General features: G+C 40.3%; 1 protein-coding gene across 1 annotated transcript in view; it reads left to right on the top strand.

Moving 5' to 3' along the window:
- The window catches only part of LOC122815810 (guanylate-binding protein 1-like), an 869,945-nt gene that overhangs the window by 326,745 nt on the left and 524,733 nt on the right, over positions 1-18,467 (top strand). Inside the window, exon 6 of the mRNA XM_044088612.1 lies at positions 10,833-11,110. Within this exon, the coding sequence (XP_043944547.1) occupies positions 10,833-11,110 (278 nt within the window). The remainder of the gene's footprint in view (positions 1-10,832; positions 11,111-18,467) is intronic.

Genomic DNA, 18,467 nt, shown 5'->3' with positions numbered 1-18,467 from the left:
CCTCTAGCTGGCTAGGATATGATATGGGATTTTGACTATGGTGATCTGCACATGGAGGAACTCCAGTATGTCATCCTGTTTGACCACACTAGAGGTATGCTTGTTATTGATGTATATCCAGATACCACCACCTTTACCCCTTGTCTGTTTAGCTACTGCTCTGAAAGTGTGGACGACACTGAAACCTTGCACTGCCTGTGTACTCTCTGCTGCTTTAAACTATGCCTCAGTAACTGCACAGATATCTATATTCTTGAGTGTGAGGAGGGCTTGGAGGGAGTGTAGTTTTTATTTAAGGTCCTGACACTGAGCAGTAAAACCTTGAGGTTCTGTTGAGCTGATTTTGCTATGTTGGTAGGTTTGTAAATTTGGTATTGACTAAAAAAGGCACTATGGGGTGGACAAAACCTTAGCCAGTATTTGAAAACCTAGAGGATAAAGATGAAGACCATCCTTTTAAATGCAATGTGGTCTGCTGACCATATTCTCTCAAGCTGACAAATATTGGATCCGCTTAGAATGATACCAGAAAGACAGCCAGTTGTTGAAATCAATATTATTTTTGTTTCATATTATGGTATCATCCTCAGTGATGGTAATATGCTTCTCAGTGCCAGGCTTATACCAGCCTGAGACACATAGTCTGAAAGGGTTCCTATTAGAACTCTGAACTCTTGAAATGTTGAATGCCATATGAGCAACACCATATGATCGACATTTCAAGAGTTTGAAGGTTAAACGTAATGCGCTGCTCAGTGCAGAATGGGAGAATTTCCCTTTTCTGCACTGAAGTGCGATCTCGGAGTTGGTATATTTAAGTAGGGGGGTGTGGGGGGTGCAGGGGGGCTTGCACCTCTGCCTGCACTGTTAAGGTAAGTTTTTTTTATTATTATATATTTGAACTTTTAAACTTCAAACATATGTTGTCGAACATATGAGATTCGAAGATTAGAAAGTTTGAATATTTAATATAGACCCAGTCTGAAAGTTCCATAATGTCTCTCTTCTTATAGTCCAGGGAGGTACATCTCAGGCCATTTGCACCTATGTGGACTATGTTCAAATCATACTGGTACCTGAGACATAATGACTTGAGTGCATGTATAATTTGGCAGATCCTGGCTCCAGATAGGCAACTAACAGTTATTTCTCCTTGTTCAGCCAGGTTAGAGGGGCGTCAGTATATCTTATGATGGAGCTCCCTACAATGAGAGTCCTGTGAAGTGTTTTTGTAGGGACTTAGTGTTTGGGACTTCACTGAAAGTGACAGTATGTGGGGTGCTTGGTTTTGTTTTTTATTTTTTTAGTATCTTTGGGCTTGCTGAGGCTTAGCTTTGACAATGGTGGTCTAGGTGATCTTTATTGTTTAGGAAGGTTGATTTTAAGTGCCTCAACATATGTTAGTCTATGTGTGTATTGTGTGCTATGTGAAATGGATGTTGTTTGTTTCAACAACCTGATGTGGACTTGTATGCGAGAGTTTAGCCTCCAATATCATTATGCAATTACACCTCCTACATACAGTGTCTGATTCCTTAAAGAATAAGTGGTTGTCAGTAAACATAAGACAATCACTACGTTGTCTCAAGATGCCCATATACACCAAGCTGGCTATAGAGAAGTTAGGAAATTACACATCCATACTTTCCAGTCCTTTGATTTGTTAGCTACATGGGGGTGATGTATCGGGGTTAGAAGGCTATTAAGGGTGCTTTGTGCAGACTCAGAAAGAGTGCTTTATTGGGGCAGATTGTGCTAAGCAGTACTAAATTCTACTGACTTTAATGTTTACACAATACTGGATTCTATTAAATCTGTAGTTATCACACTCAAGTGTTCATTTGGATTAGAAAAAGCATGTTGGCTTTAATCTGAGACATATAAACCCTGAAATAAAGTAATTAATACTCTGTGAACAAAGCACTGACATTTTATTAGAATGACAGTTTAATGAGAGAAAAAGAGAAGAGAGTGATCAGACACCTGTCATAGGGGATGCTGCAACAGCCTGCTCACCAGTCCATAGGACATCAAAGACAGATATAAGAAGTACTTCCACAACTTCATTCTGAAGAAAACTCCACAGAAGCTGCACTGCCCCAGACACAGTCTTTGATGAGAGAAGAGCCTACCATAGAAGAAGCAAGAACAGCACTAAGGAAAATGATGTTACAGAACGTACTAGGCTCAGACAAGGTCATGGCAGATATGATCAAGATGCTGAGTGAGCTAAGAGGGAATAGGAGAAGAGGATGCTCATACCAGTATGGAGAGAAAGGTGTATCCCAGATGACTGGAGAATAAACATTTTAGTGCCTTTGTTCAGAAACAAAGGGGGCATTCAGAACTGTGAGCAATATAGAGATATCAAACTCCTGTCACACTGCATGAAGGCACTGGAGAGGGCGTCTAATAAATGAATACTCAGAGTATTTATTTATTTATTGATATTTGATTACCAGGAAAGTCTGACAGTGTAGAAGCCCATTTTCAGTGGAAAAACATTCTAAGAACAATGATTTTACACAAATAATACAAAAAACAGCTATAGTTTAAATAATTATACCAAATTAGATATAAAATGAAAACATTAGTTAAGAATAGATACAAGTTACATGTCGATGATTTAATATTTACAGAACTTGTAGCCAGTTTGTAAAGAAATTAAAATTATGTTGGTATAATACAAACAGGATTTTCAATATAAAGAGAGACAGAGAAGCAGGCTTATGGTATATTCAGAGAGAAAGCCAGGGGAGATAAATTTATAGATCTAAATAGGTGAGTGAAGAAGGGAGACCAAGGAGGTTAAAGGTATGAATAGGTATTTTTTCATATTTAGGGATATAATTTATTTTGGTGTTGAACAAGAACAGAGTCAGCTTTTGGCTATGACGTCTTTCAGAATGTTTCTGAAAGATGAAAGGGAGGGTATTGACCTTGATGGATACAAATAAATAGTTCCAGGCCTTAACAACATGGCATGAGTACGGACAATGCCTAGCAGATTTGATAGGTTTGTGGACAGACAGGAGTTTTTGCTCACTGGATTGTAATGATCAGCTGGGAAGATAGTTGTGCATAATCTGTACAATGCAGAATAGTAGAAAGTAAGATGGTAGATGAGCAGTTCAGATTCAGATGGGGATGTAACACAAATGACCCAATGTTTGCAGTGAAACAGATAATTGGGAAGAAACTAGAGATGAAGAAGGAATTCAGCTGGGCATTCCTAGACTTAGAGAAACAATATACCAAGGTCCCAAGAAAGCTGATCTGGGCAGTCCTGTGACAGAGCAAATTGCAAGAAATGTGTAGAATTTGTATAGGTTATCTACAAGGATCCATTGACACAAATATGAGCACTGTTTAGACTCACAGAGGGATTCCCAGTGGGAGTGGGTGTGCATCAGGATTCATCTCTGAGACCATTGGTGTTCATATTGGTGATGAACTACATTAGCAAACAGGTGGAAAGGGACAGCTTAACAAAGCTGCTGTATGCATACAATATGGTGTTACAGGCAGACTCTAAACAAGAACTTCAGCAAATGACAAGAGAATGGAAAGCAAAACTGAAGGCACACTGGATGAAACTGCATACAGATAAGACAGTTGTCATGAGGTGCTTGAGAAAAAGGGAAGTCTGAATGAGGAGGTCAAAGCTAGAATCAGAGGAGCTACAGCCAAATGGCACAGATTGTCAGGGGTAGTGTATGATAGAAGAATGGCAAAGAAGCTGAAATGTAAGGTGTACAAAAGATTGGTGAGACCAGTACTACTGCATGGCACAGAAACTTGGGCAGTGAAGGCAGAGCAATTGAGAAAGCCAAAGGTGATGGAGATTAAGTGTCTGAAATAGATAGCAGGATGCACACTCTGGGGCAGATGTTAAAACAAGGCCGTCAAAGCAGAAGCTCATGTAGCTCCAGTTCCAGAGAAGGTCAAAGAGAACAGATTACAATGGTTCAGGCATATGTACAGGTAAGCAAAAGATAATCTTGTAAAGAAGTTTCAGAACAGACAGGTGGAAGGTAAGATGAAATTTGAGTGTCCAGCAAAGTGATGGGTGAATTGTGTAAGAGAAGACCAGCAACAGTCAGGCATGACTGAAGAAGGTAAGGAGTGGCACTGAATTGAAAGAGATGGTAACAATTGATGCCACACTATAATCCCATGTAGAAAATGGGAAAAAGAGGGCTGATGTTGACAGAGTTTAATACCATTTCATGATATTTGCTCATACCAGTCTCACAAATTACAAAAAAAAAGTGGTTAAATTCATTAGGTGATCCAGAGTTGTTTATTTCCACCTCTGTTCCCAGCTTTTGTGTGGAGTATGCTCTGTGTTATTTGTGTTTTCATTAGTAACCCGTTACCTTGTTGCATTCAAAATAGATGCAGTAACTGAACTGGTGATCCTCCAAAATGCCACTTAGTGCACTTGACATGTATGGGTGAGTCTACGTGCTCATCCTGTTTCATACTGGCATCCTACACAGAATTAATTTAACTGCCTTGCATCCATTGAGTATTCACTGGGCTGTGGCTCCCTATGACCCTGAATTGCATAAAGTGGGTAATGCAGAATAAGTGAGTGGATGAATGCTAGTGTAACTGATGACGAACGGGCACGCTGGCCAAATCAGCTGTGCACGGGGGGGGGGTCATGTACAATAATTCATAATGTTGAGAACCATGGGAAGTATGTAAAAAATGCAGACAGATATTACAACTGTTCTTATTATGGATGATTTCAGTTCAGTCCATGGGTCTAATTCCCTCATTGTTTATTTATATCTATTTATTTGACTGCATTTGAATTGTTTTGACTGCTGTTTTAGCTACTTTTCTGTATATATATATATATATATATATATATATATATATAAAAAAAAAAAAACTTTCCTGTAATTAGTGTAGTCCAAATTCAGATTTGCTGTATCCAGGACTGTATGTAAGCTTCTGAGTCCCCCCAAGCTTTTTGTGCTGGAGGGAAGCCTTTTAGCTTATCAGTGGGAGTGGTAAGTACCAGGTAACCTATCTACCACATAAGAAGTGGTTCTGCCCCAGAAATTGTAGTTATTGGCTGTTTGGGCAGTTTTTCCATCTCTCTCAACTTTCTGATTTAAAAGCCCACATTTGCACTTGTTTCCCCCCTTTCCTGTAACTAGTTTAGTCCAGATACAGATTCTTACTTTTAGCACTTGAATTTGCTTATTCATGATCAGCACTTGTTCAGAACTTGTAAGCACTAAATAATCTACTAATTACTACAGCACTCAACCTTCCTCATTACCTAGAGGAAAACAGTTTTGGTACTTACTTTCCTCACTTGCTTAGAGAAAAACAGCTCTTGTACTCACTTTCCTCACTTATCTAGAGGAAAATAGTTTTTTTATTCAGACATGTTCAAGGGTCAGCTCCCAGTGTTCTCTCCTGTCTATCTGATGAATCTGGGCATCTTGGGGCAATGTAGAAATTGCCTCATGTACACAGACAACTCTCTCCTCCTACAACCCAACACTACAACCTGTGAGAGATGCACTTATCTAGCCAAACTGGAGGTAAAGCTCTCTCCAATCAAGACTGAACTTGATAGTCAAGAGGAGAAGGTAAACACTTGCACCACACCACACTCATCACATAGTCTCACTAAATCTACACCACCAAAATCCACACATAGAAACACAAAAACATTCACGGAGGCTCTCAATAATAATCTGCTTAAGCAATAGAAACCTCCAAAGCAGAAATGCAAGCAACCTCCACCCCCCAAAACAACCCAAATGACACATTGCCTGCAGACTCATTGTGCCACTCAACCACAGCCAATAAGGCAAAACAACGTACCCAACACACTAGTCATAGGCGACTCTATAGTCAGGCATACTGACGTCCCACTCACCAGGCTAAACAAGGAGAAGGTTACTGTCAGCTGCCTGTCAGGTGCCAGGATCCACTACATAACCCACGCACTCAGGTCACTCCACAACAAGTACAAATATGACTCTGTCATTGTCCATGTTGGTGTGAACGACCTGAGACATACCTCCCTGGACTACATGAAAAGAGACATGGAAGAGCTCTCTGATCTTGTAGCCCAGGCAGGTATGATCCTAGCCCTGAGTAGCATTCTACCATCACCCAGAATGATGCCGCAGTACAAGGACAAAATGATTGACTTCAACAATTGGCTAAGCTTCTGGTGCCATTCTAAAGGGATCCAGTATCTGTCTGCCTGGGATAACATGGTCGACAGACCACGATACTTTGCCAGAGATGGCATGCACCTGTCACCCCTGGGATTCTGGATACTGGCTAAGGTTCTTGCCGCCCCTATAGTGCCTTTTTTAGGCAAGGTTCAAATGACAAATTCACCACTGTAACAGGAACAGGCAAGCAAAAACTGAGGGTGATGCTACTCAATGTTAGAAGTCTAAATCTCAAAATGCACTCACTCGAGGCATTCCTTAAAATAGAGAACATCGATATCTGTGCAGTGACTGAGACCTGGTTCAAGGCTCCAGACAGCACCCCTGCACTACCAGGCTATAACTCATACCACACTTTCGGCCATGTAACCTGGACCGGAACACCAAAGGCGGATGTGTGTCCATATTCATTAAGGATATCCACACTTCCAGGCCAGTTGCTCAGCATAATGCAGCCGAGGTTATCCAAGTGCAACTAACTCTGGGCAAAACTGCAATCAAAATTGTAGCTTGCTACAGATCACCAACCATGCCCCAGGATTCCCATTCCTCTTTTCTTGATGTACTGGAAAATATTAGGGTTCAACCAAACACCCTAATAATGGGTGATTTCAACTACCCTACCATTAACAGGGAAAACCGCTCATGTACCAACTCCTTCACTCAACGCTTTCTGGAATTCATAAACACCAATGCCCTGGATCAACTTATCCACACCCCCACCAGGGGCAACAATATCCTAGATCTAGTCATTAACAATAAGAGTGACCGGTGTTCCACACCTGAAGTCAACGCCTCATTGGTCCTATCCGACCATAAACTAATTACCCTAGATATCCACATCCTGCCTCCACCCCCCCCCCCCAATTAAGGAAACCATGGTAAAAAAATTCTCCAAAGCCAACTTCATGCTTTTTAAGACAGAAATGGTGACCTTCATGACACCCATGCAGATGGACAGTACAGTTACGACTACTGAATTCTACACAATTGCACTTTATAAGCACTTACATGAGTGCATGGATCGTGCTATCCCAAACAGAACCAAGACGCTATTCTCCAAAAAAAGGAAGTTAATCCGGTGGTCCCCTGCATAAGCAAACTGTACAACAGAAGGAAGAAACTCTTGCAAAAGAGAGTAAAATCCCATGAGTGGAGGAGCTCCCTGGTCAGCCACAGTAAGAAGCTATGATCCCAGATAAAATCTTCCAAAGCTAGTTACGAAAACAAAATCGGCACTGATTCTAAAGACAACCACAAAGCATTCTAATAGTTATGTCAAGAATCTCAATGGCAACACTCAGATCTACTCTGAGTTACAGCACAATGGCACTAAATATACAGACCCAACTGATATTGCCAACACCCTGGCAGATAGGTTCAGTGCTAACTTTACCCCCCTCGCATCCCCTAAAGAGCTCATCTCAATACTGGAAGAATGCAAAGTTCCTGTAATCATGGCTGCACAGGTAAAAACCACACTCTCCAAAGCCAAGAACACAGCATCCATGGGACCAGACAACATCCCAGGCTGCGTTCTACATGAACTACAGAACAGACTGGCACCCCACCTAAGTACCATGTTCAATCATAGCCTTACCTCAGGCTTTGTGCCTGCTGAATGGCGCACAGCAACGGTTAATACACTCCACAAGGGGGGAGCCACCACGGACCCAGGAACTACCACCCCATTAGCCTGAAGAGCCTGGTCTGCAAGGCCATGGAATGTATCATCATGGAACTTATAAACAAAGACATTGGTAATCTCCAAACTCTGGATCCCACCCAGTTCAGGTTCGTAAAAGGCAGATCATGTCTCCTAAACCTGATAGACTTCTTTAAAGCAGTCACCAAAGCCATAGACAAGGGTAAGGTGGTTCACACAGCCTATTTAGATCATGCCAAGGCTTTCAACACCACCCCCCACTCTGGAATTATAGATAAACTAACTTAACTAGGTATAAATCCCTATGTCACAAGATGGGTTGCCAACTGGCTCACTGACAGAACCCACACTGTAAAATTAGCAGACTCCAAATCTGACTTCAGACCAGTGACAAGTGGAGTACCACAGGGTTCAGTCCTGGGTCCTCTCCTGTTTGGTATCTACTTCTCTGAAGTACAGGCTAACACAGAAGGTCTTTGGCTAACAAAGTTCGCAGATGACTGCAAACTAGGAGCCATAATTGAAACTCCTAACAATGTGGACATTCTACAAAAGGGCCTCACTGAGACAGATGCCTGGTGTCAAAGCCATGGCCTCAAGCTCAATGCCAAAAAGTGCATTGTCATCCCCTTTGGTAAAAACTCTGTACCCATGAACTACAACATAGGCGGTAGTATACTTAACACCGAAAGTGTGATAAGAGACCATGGGACACAGGTGGACAGTAATCTCTCCTTTGATAATCACATCACCACAGTAGTCAGGAAATCCTTCTATGTGGCACACCTCATCACAAAAGGTTTCCCATCCAGAAAAAAAGAGGTCATTGTTCCCCTCTACTCAACACTCATTAGACCCATTATAGAGTACAACGCTCCTTTTGGTATGTACCTCACAAGACATCTACAACAACTGGAAAGGCTGCAGAAATACCTCACAAAGAGGATTACTGGCCTCAAACAAATGCCCTACGCAGACCATCTCAAAAAACTCCAGCTTTACTCCGTCGCATATCGCCTACTCAGAGGTGATCTCTGCCTAACATACAAAGCTATGTCAAACCCAGAGCTGTTGGACATGCTGCATTTAAAGAAATCCCAAAACCTCCGAGCTACATGCTCTAGGGACCTAAACCTTGTCACCACAATAAACAGAACATGCCGGAGGGATAGATTCCTGTCCCAGAGACTTCCCATACTGTGGAATAAACTACCTATCTATATCAAACAAAGCTCCTCATTAGCACTCTTCAAGAAAAATCTTGATGATTAGATGGGAAATAGGAAATTCACCCCGGGGTTCACCTCTGTGGCTCTGCTCGACAGTGGCACAGAAAAATAATTTTCTTGGGTGGCAAAAGCCAGGGTACCTTTTTGGCTGGGCTTGTATAGGCCCCAGGGCTGATAGCCTAGTACCTACCTATGAACCTATGAAAATTTGTTAATCGGGTTAGTCCATTTCAGCCAATGACCCAATTTCAGTGGAGACCCAAGGAGAAAAGCTCCAACATTACAAAAGACACAAAAATTGCATATTAGGCAATATACAAAAGACCAAGGAGAAAAGCTCCAGAATTACCAAACAAAAAATTGCATACTAGGCACTATACGAAAACCAAAAGAACAAGTATTTGACATTAAAAAGACTAAATAAATATAAATAATAACTGTAAGCAGTGACAGTATTGACTTATCTTTCCCATTGTAACATATTATTAGTATTGAATTAATCAGCAGATTAGTTGTTAAGTTCTAAGATATAGAAAAAAGGAGTGGAAATGGAATTTAAGGAGGATTTTGGCAAGCCAAGATCTTGAGTTAAGAAAGTAATGCTTGACTTCGGTTTTGAAACAGCTGGAACTAGTCATGCTATGCAGGTTAGGTGAGAGCCCATAGGTTCATAGCTTCATAGGTTCATAGGTAAGTACTGGGCTAATGGCCCTGGAGCCAATGCAAGCCTAGCCCAATAGTGCTCCCATTCCAAGCAAAGGATACTGAGTGCTTATAGTTTACTTTAAAGTTGTGCCTCTGAGCATGCCACTTAAACAGAGCAACACTCTTAGGTTGCCACTGAAAAAAGGCATTTAATATAATGGTCTTGCTCACTTAAATGAATAAAAAAATAGAAAACATAGGCTCATATGTTGATTAATTAAACTTATTTGCTCTAACTGTGTAGGTTGTTCATCTTTGGACTAAACTTTGCAATCTGAGAAAGTGTTAGTGCAGAAATATATCTAAAAGGCAATTTCATATCCACTGTTTTAAACTGCCTTTCTCAAAAGAACTGTACAATTAAAGCAGGATGGTTCAAGAGACTCGAACCAACATATTATAATGAAAACTTTGACCTAAAGTGTCAAAAGATGGACAATGAAATTTTTGTTTGACTTGTAAGTGTGGATGGATGGATACTGAACCAGGAACCTCGTAATCTTGAATTCTAAGTGCTTACATCTGCTGACTGTCAGCTCCTAAGTTGAGAAAGTCTGACACCAGTTCAATCACTTAATGTGCTGCATGGTACGACTGTGTGGGTGTGAGGAAATTATGGTGTTGCATTTTCTTCATTACAGGAAAGTAATGAGTAAAAAGTAAAAAGTAAAAAGTGTTAAAAAACAATGACTGCAACTGTATTTCATCTGTAAACATCAGAGGACTGGGCACATTCCAGTGTTACTGTAAGACTCTCAACTTTAGGTAATTTTGTATACCAATTCCATTATATAAGGCTCTGAATAATGACACTGAACTGTAGTGTATAGTAGAATATATAACTTCATTGATGATCATAAAGTCTGCATCTGTATATTTTATTTATTACAGGGTAGTTTTTTGAACAGTGTGAGTTTGGTGCATTTCAATGGTCACTACAAATATAAGCAATATAGTTTAAAAAAAACAGCAACAACTTAACAGAATTACAGAAATATGTATGCATGTTTTCTTCAGTTTTAGGTTCGTTAGTTAAAACATACCTGGATACAATCAACAGTGGGGCTGTGCCTTGTCTGGAGGATGCTGTTACCTTATTAACAAACTCAGAAAACACAGCAGCTATAGCAGATGGACTAGCACATTATAATGAACGAATGGAAAAAATTGTCAAGTTTCCTATTCAGTCAGAAGAGCTATCCAAAATACACAGTTTATGCCAACAAGAGTCTTTGCAAGTTTTTCTAAAGAGATCTTTCAAAGATGAAAACCACACTTATTTCCAGCAGTTTATGGTAAGCAACTTTTTTCTTTGGTTATGTATCTGTAACATTTTACTTGCATACTACATTTGTATGTATGTTTGCATAAAGTTGACACATTAGTAGTTATCATTTGTATGTATGTTTGCATAAAATTGGCACATCACATTAGTAGTTATCATTGCTGACTACTTAGATCTCATGACTAATCATTCTTCCTCTTCTTTTCCTTTCAAACCCATCACTGACAAATTACAGTGGATTTTATGTTCCAAATAGTTGTTGCATCCATACATACACATACCATGATACAGCTTCTTAAAATTCTAATTCAGGACAAATGTCTTTATATAGTTAAATACTTACTTCCACGTGTATTTATACTGTTTCTCCATACTACTATTCCTGGATGCTATGATGGTTTAAATACATGTACAGGCAACACACTCAGAGAAATTCAATAAACCCTATACAGAGCGATTCTCTGTGTAGAAATAGTTTTACAGCCCAAACACAGAATATGGCTGCTGAGCAATCCAGAAAACAGGTCTTGGGGCATACACAAGCGTGCAGACACCGTGCAAACACGGAGGTGTCTGTGTAATGCAAATCACCTCATAACCTGGTAATAAACATGCAAATGAGATGAATTTGCGATTCAGCAAGCTGAAAGGCACCTGTGTACGCTGACGTGGCAATATAACAAATGTATCAGAGTATAAATTTTAAACAGGGGCTGTAAAAGCCCAAAAAAAGGGTGGATATTGTACAGCAGGCATGCAAATGGCAAAAACTATAGCCAGTGAGTTAAAAAACAATGCAAATTATGAAAACTTGATCTATTTTTTTAATACATATTTTATGTTTAATCAGCGCGCAGTGACTTGCAAACATGCCGTTTTGGAAAAAAAAACTATAAAATATGAAATTTCCACATATGTAAAAGGTTTGCATTATAGTGCCCAGCACGCAGAGTTATACGATGGCAGGTTATAGTGGTTGGCAAGGAGATACACCCTGGTGTAGTGCAGTATCCAGGGTATAAGCAATTAAGTATATGTAAATGGGCCGGGGTTGTTGACTAGCAAAAAGTGCCAGTGTATCCATAGGTACTAACTGTGGTAGGGCTAGAAATCTGTTGGTATAGGCAGAACAAATATTAACATCAAAAGGGGGTGTGTCACACCATGTGTAAGTGGATTGGAGCTTAGCAGCCCCAGTTTGCAATCAGCTAAGCACAGCTAAGTGGGGGGTGTCTCTAAGGCTGCCAAGCTATGCTTAGCCCCACGACACATGTTTTAGCTGGGTAAAGAAAAGCTAAGCATGCTTCTGTACAGCAGAAGGTCCAAACTGCTGAACAATGTTTACACTAGCTCCAAGGGTTTGCGAGGCATGCCACAGTGCTTAGCGATGGAAGAAGGTAAAAAATAAATAAATAAATAAAAGAAAATAGCCTTGGAAAGCCAATTAAGTATAAATGACTGATAAGCCCTGTTCCACTGACACTGGCCCATTCAAACCCCTCAGTGATATACCTGACAGGTGGAATTTATCATAGTCAGCCAATCACACAGGCTGCATCTGCAGTACACCAGTATAAAGTATGCATGCATCCTTCAGTCTGATTTTTCCCACATTCTCTGCACCATTGGAGTACACACACTTGGGAATTTTAACTGACAAATGATAGGGGCTGCTGCTGCTCTGCTACATCTGTATGTGCTAGAGGCTGAGGTCAGTGATGGTGCTGATGCTGACAATAGGTCCAGACTGAGAAGGAGAAGAGTGTTCAGGCCCAGGGTAACCTTTCACTGGAGATAGTAGAGTGCTACAGGGTGGACAGGGGCATACTATAGGAACTCAATGAGCTCCGCCACCCTCAACTCAGACCAGAGCTAACAGAGGGGAACCCATCCAAGTGGAAACAAAGGTATGTTTAGCCTTAAGAATACTAGCTACAGTTACTTTCCAAAGACCTACTGAGGACATGATGGGTGTCTCACAGGCATCCGCATCCAGGGTACTCCACCAGTGCTAACGCATGCCAGTGAGCACATTTATTTACCCCTCAAACCTAAGAAGAGGACAACCAATATGCATCTCTTCCACTATGTAACACACTACCCAGAGGTATTGGGTGCCATAGACTGCACTCATGTGCACATCAAAGCACCACCTGGTGAGGAAGTTTGAGTCTATGTTAACTGCAAGGGGTATTACTCCATCAACTGCCAGGTTGTGTGCAATGCCCAGGGTATTATCATGAATGTGTGTGCTGGCAGACTTGGCAGTTATTATGATTCCCACATCTGGCATGCATCAGACCTGTACCAGACATTTGCCAGGGGGGACATCATGTACACCCATGCACTGGGGGATGCTGGCTATGCACTGGAACTGTGGATGATGATACCCATCAGAAATGCACATACACCAACTGAAGAACTCAATAATGAGGCACACACACACAAAGTAGGAACATAATAGAGTGTGTGTTTGGAATGCTCAAGTCACGGTTCCACTGCCTTGACATATCCAGTGAAGCCCTGCAGTACTCTCCAGCCACATAGTATGTGCCATGCTACACAATATGATCCTGTGGAAATAGCTGTGACAAGAAAATCACAGGGATGGGAAACATAGCCCCCCACCAGTGCCAAGGTCCCCACAGGCACAGGGGACATAGAGGAGGAACCCCCTGAGCTTGTCCCTGCAGGCAGATGTAGCTGTGCAGAGGATGTCCTGGCCTTGGCACAGAGGCAATGCACAGCACATGCATTGACAACCTAGGGACTGAGGGAATGACACCTCACTCTGACTCACATACATAGTAAAAAGGATGCCAGCCACACTGCACTACCTGTACCTCACCATGTATAGGCTGTGTACTGCATGCATCCAAAAGAGTCAGCTCTGAAGCACTGTCCTCCCAACTGCTTCAGGCACAAGGTAAGTTTCTCTTCTTAACAACAAATGAATGGGGTAGTAGACTGTGGTAGCATATGTACGGTATTGCTGCATGTATGCAACAGAATGGAGTGGGCTACCAGGAGAGCAGCAGACAACTGATAGCTATGTGGGACAATAGGGATTCTCTGCCAAATACTGTCTGCCCCAGAATATGCAGTAGGCCCCAAGCCAACATACCCACTGCACTATGTGAGGGACTTATAAACAGTGGGGTCATAGGACATATGCATGGATGTCAATGTTGGAGTCCCCTACATACCTCTCAGCCTCTTAGAGCAAGAAATCTGTACAAAGCCATAAAGAAAGTGTGACAAAGGCCCACAAAGATGGATAATTATTAAATATAGCTCTTACAAGCTTAGAAAGTTGATAGAATAACAGGTTTTGCATTAGCATAATTTTTCTGAAGGTATGAAGTCTGAAACCCAAATGTCTGTCATTATTTTCTAAGTTCAGTCTTTAATGATTTGACAGTAATTTGTCAGAAAACCACAATAGTATGAAAAAAGGGCCCAAAGTATGAGACAAACATCTAGACATTCTGTGAAACTCTGTACAGTTGAGAGTATGGTCCCCTACCCCTGCAACACCCGTGTTCCCATACAACTGCAGTAACATTTATGTTTTTAAAATGATAGCAGCAGACCACACATTCCCAGGGCTGTCCCAGTCAACTTGCTAACATGTTCCATTTCCACAATATGCAGGGATCAATGTGGTATGTATGCATGTGGTTAATAGTCTCAGGATGTAGACTGTCCTGACTGCTGGCTGTCATGGCTTAGTGGGCTAAGTACATTACTGTGGTTGATAGGGTCCATGGTTTGAGACTGGCTGTGCCTACTATTTTGCATGTGAGCTACACCTATGGTAGGAGTTCTACAGACTGCCCAGATGTCAGTATTTGCTACTGCAGGAAAGCTGGACAAAGCCAGACAATGGAGGGACAGGGGGGCACAGATATGGTCAGTACACAGTTATGAGTAACCAAGATGGTGCTTAGTATACATTTTAGGAAAGCAGAAACAAAGAATCTTTCACTGAATGTTGACCTTGCTGGCTAGGAAATGGTGTTTCATTTATGCATACATTTTTGAAAACAAAAACAAAGAATCTTCCACTGAATGTTGACCTTGCTAAAATAACAGTTTGTCAAGAGAAGATTGCAAAGACTTCTTCTCATGTTCCTTTCTCAAGGAAAGAATTAAGAGATAAGTTAATCTAAAAAAACAAGACATAGCCTGAAGATCAAAGCTATGAGTGTAGATATAGTCAATTGAGGAAAATTACTGAAAGAGAGAATATAATATGCAGTGTTCAGGCTAGCAAGGCAGTTAAGGTTAGTAAGTTTGTTCGACCTGTTACTTCAGAAAAGATGTCTAACACTCGAGCATGAGTACAGAGAACAGGTAATCTAGACACTATGTCAGTTTATGTTTTTCAGGACGATCAGAATAATGTACAGCAACTTGAATTGTTTATCAGAACTGTTAATGAAGACGCTATTCAGATATTGTAAACATCTAATAAAACCTTATTAAATGAAGTACAGTGTTTGGAGAATTTATGCTAAACAGTGCACCAGACTTGGTTCATCAGGGAGAAACTGACACCTATTATAGCACAAGCTTGGGTAATTAAGACTTCCTTTTCTCAGTCTCATGGCATACAGTGTTTCCAGCTAATTAAGGTACAGTACTACATTATCAAATCTTACATCCATATACGCTTGTGCATACAAACAGCTATATACATCTTAATTGTCCCTCCCCACCCCCATCAGACATGAATACTCTCATCTATCCATATGTGGCACATATAAGATGTATCTGGATCTGTTGAGTGTGATATACATACATATATTTGTTGGTAACATATACAAATATATCAATTATAGAGAGGCAGAGACAGGGGGAGAGAGAGACAGAGAGAGAGAGAGAGAGACCCTGAAAGGCATAGAGTGATGTAGTGCTGCAGTCACTCATAAACCTATTGTAATAAGTGGCATGTGCAAATACTATGGTGAGCTCCATTGTGTAATAGTAGTTAGGTAGGGCTTGTGTGTGTGTGTGTGTGTGTGTGTGTGTGTGTGTGTGTGTGTGTGTATGCATGTTTCTGTTTCTATTACACATACAGCAGAATACACACATCCAACAGGCCTATGTTTGTATAACGGTCACCCATTTTATGTCCCTGTGACTAGTGTTTTCCACAACAGTGGCCTACCTGTCAGCAGCTACTGATGTCATCCACTCCAACAGCAGTGGCAGTCACTCTCCAAATGTATAAGTCCTGTGGCGCATGCGATACTTACGTAGGACTGTAGTGTAGACAGTTAGATAGGTAGTGGTTCAAATCTCAACAGCAGCAACTCAGTGCATGAGTGTGTTTAAGTATATCCCCTTGTGGCTGTGTCTATTTCCTGCCTATGTGTGTGCAATGCCAATACATTTGTAAGGCCTGTTCCACCCTGTTAACCCCCATTGCAGTACTTTACAGGGCCTGTTGATGCCATCCACCTTAGATGCACCATTGGACACCTTCTAGGCATATAAGCTTTGTGGTGCATGCAATAAGTGCTTTGCACTATAGTACATGCAACTAGACAGGTAGGGGTTCTAATCTCAATACTAGCAACTGTGTGAGTACATATATGTGTGTGTGTGTGTGTGTGTGTGTGTGTGTGTGTGTGTGTGTGTGTGTGTGTGTGTGTGTGAAGCATATCCCCTGTTGCAGTGTATCTGACCTGTATGTGTGTAATGGTTATACCATTTTGTGGGCCTGTTCCACCCCATTAACCCCCCTCCCCCATTGGTAATCTAGTCAAGGCCTACTGATGTCATCCACCTTGGAAGCACAGTTAGACATTTTCTAACACAATAGTACTGTGGCACATACAATGCATACATCAGTCTATAGTGTACAGGTCTATATTAGATAAATGAAAGTTTATCTAATCAAATGCTCACATGAGCAAAAATTGCTGAACTCAAAACTGCAATTGTAAGGTCACGGTACAGTGAAGAATGGGATATTTGTTGGGGCGTGGCTAGGATGCTGAACTGATAGCTGCACTTCATATCAGCTCTCTTATCTCAATACAATTCCTGACAGGAATTTTACAAAATAATATTTAATCTGAAGAAATATTTATTACTAACTTATTTCTAATAACTTCTAGCATCTATAAGAAAAATGTTATTGTCAGAACTTGAATAATTCCTGTCAAATTAATTACTGGAAAATCAGCACCAATATCAGCTTCACAGCATGAGTCATCTAAGGAATTCAGCACAAGACTCTTCTCTCAAAAAAGACCTGCAATCTCTAATTACAAATATACAGGAACGTACAATAAAAATTGACAAGATGGACAATAAAATAAATTTTAAAGAAAAGTGCTCACAACAACTAGAACAGCTTCAAAAAATGTTTAATCAGCAGAAAGGACAGATATCACTTATTGAACAGTCATTAAATGACACTGACATTAGAGTCCAAATAGAAGAACAACAAACTGAATTCTTACTTCAGTAGAACACATATTTACTAGAAAAGCTTGATGATATGGAAAATCGAACAAGAAATAATATTAGAATATATGGTCTACCAGAAAATTCTGAAGGGGACAATATGATAAACTTTCTTACCACCTGGATACCAGATGTAACAAAAATACCTGAAGCTCTTTCATATGGTATAGAACATGCGCATAGATCACTAGCAGCTTCTGGAAATACTTCTTCCCCAAGTAAGAACAAGCTGACATCCATAACTGTGAGACTTTTTTCTACACAACATAAAGATCTTATATTAAGAAATGCTTGGGCAAATTATCCCATCAAATACAATGATTCATTAATAAGATTTGACAATGACTATTCTACAAAGGTGGTTTCAAAAAGAAAAGAATTTCTACTAATAATAAAAACCTTGAAGAAGAAGCAATTGAAAGTCCATCTTTTATTCCCAGCAAGACTGAGAGTTTTTCTACCAAATGGAATAAAAGTCTTCTAAACAGTAAATTCAGCAATAAAATACCTTACCAACAACAACATCCTCACACATGAAGAATCTATGGACTGGACAATTAGTACACCAAAAAGGAATGCTGAAGTAAATAACTGGAAAACTGTTCAGCAAAAGAAAAAAAAAACTAAAGGAAAAATAATCTTACATATGTTATATTCTGTAAAAAATTAAATAATAATACTAACAACAAAAGAAAAGTTCTTTCTGTCTTCAAGTCACACCGAAACAGGTACTGTTTTCAATTGTACTTTAAAATGTCAAAATTAGCATAAATTTAAATACATTTATCTCAAATCACATTAATATACTAAGCATAATTTAAACATTACTCTATTTTTCATTATTATCCATCTATTATTTTCATATTATTAATCAGAGTAATCAACAC

This window comes from Protopterus annectens, chromosome 11.part0, assembly GCF_019279795.1.
Source record: "Protopterus annectens isolate FY-2018-M chromosome 11.part0, PAN1.0, whole genome shotgun sequence".
In the NCBI taxonomy this organism is placed as follows: Eukaryota; Metazoa; Chordata; order Ceratodontiformes; family Protopteridae; genus Protopterus; species Protopterus annectens.
Note: the sequence above shows the minus strand (reverse complement) of the source record. Positions and strands in the feature narration are given on the sequence as shown.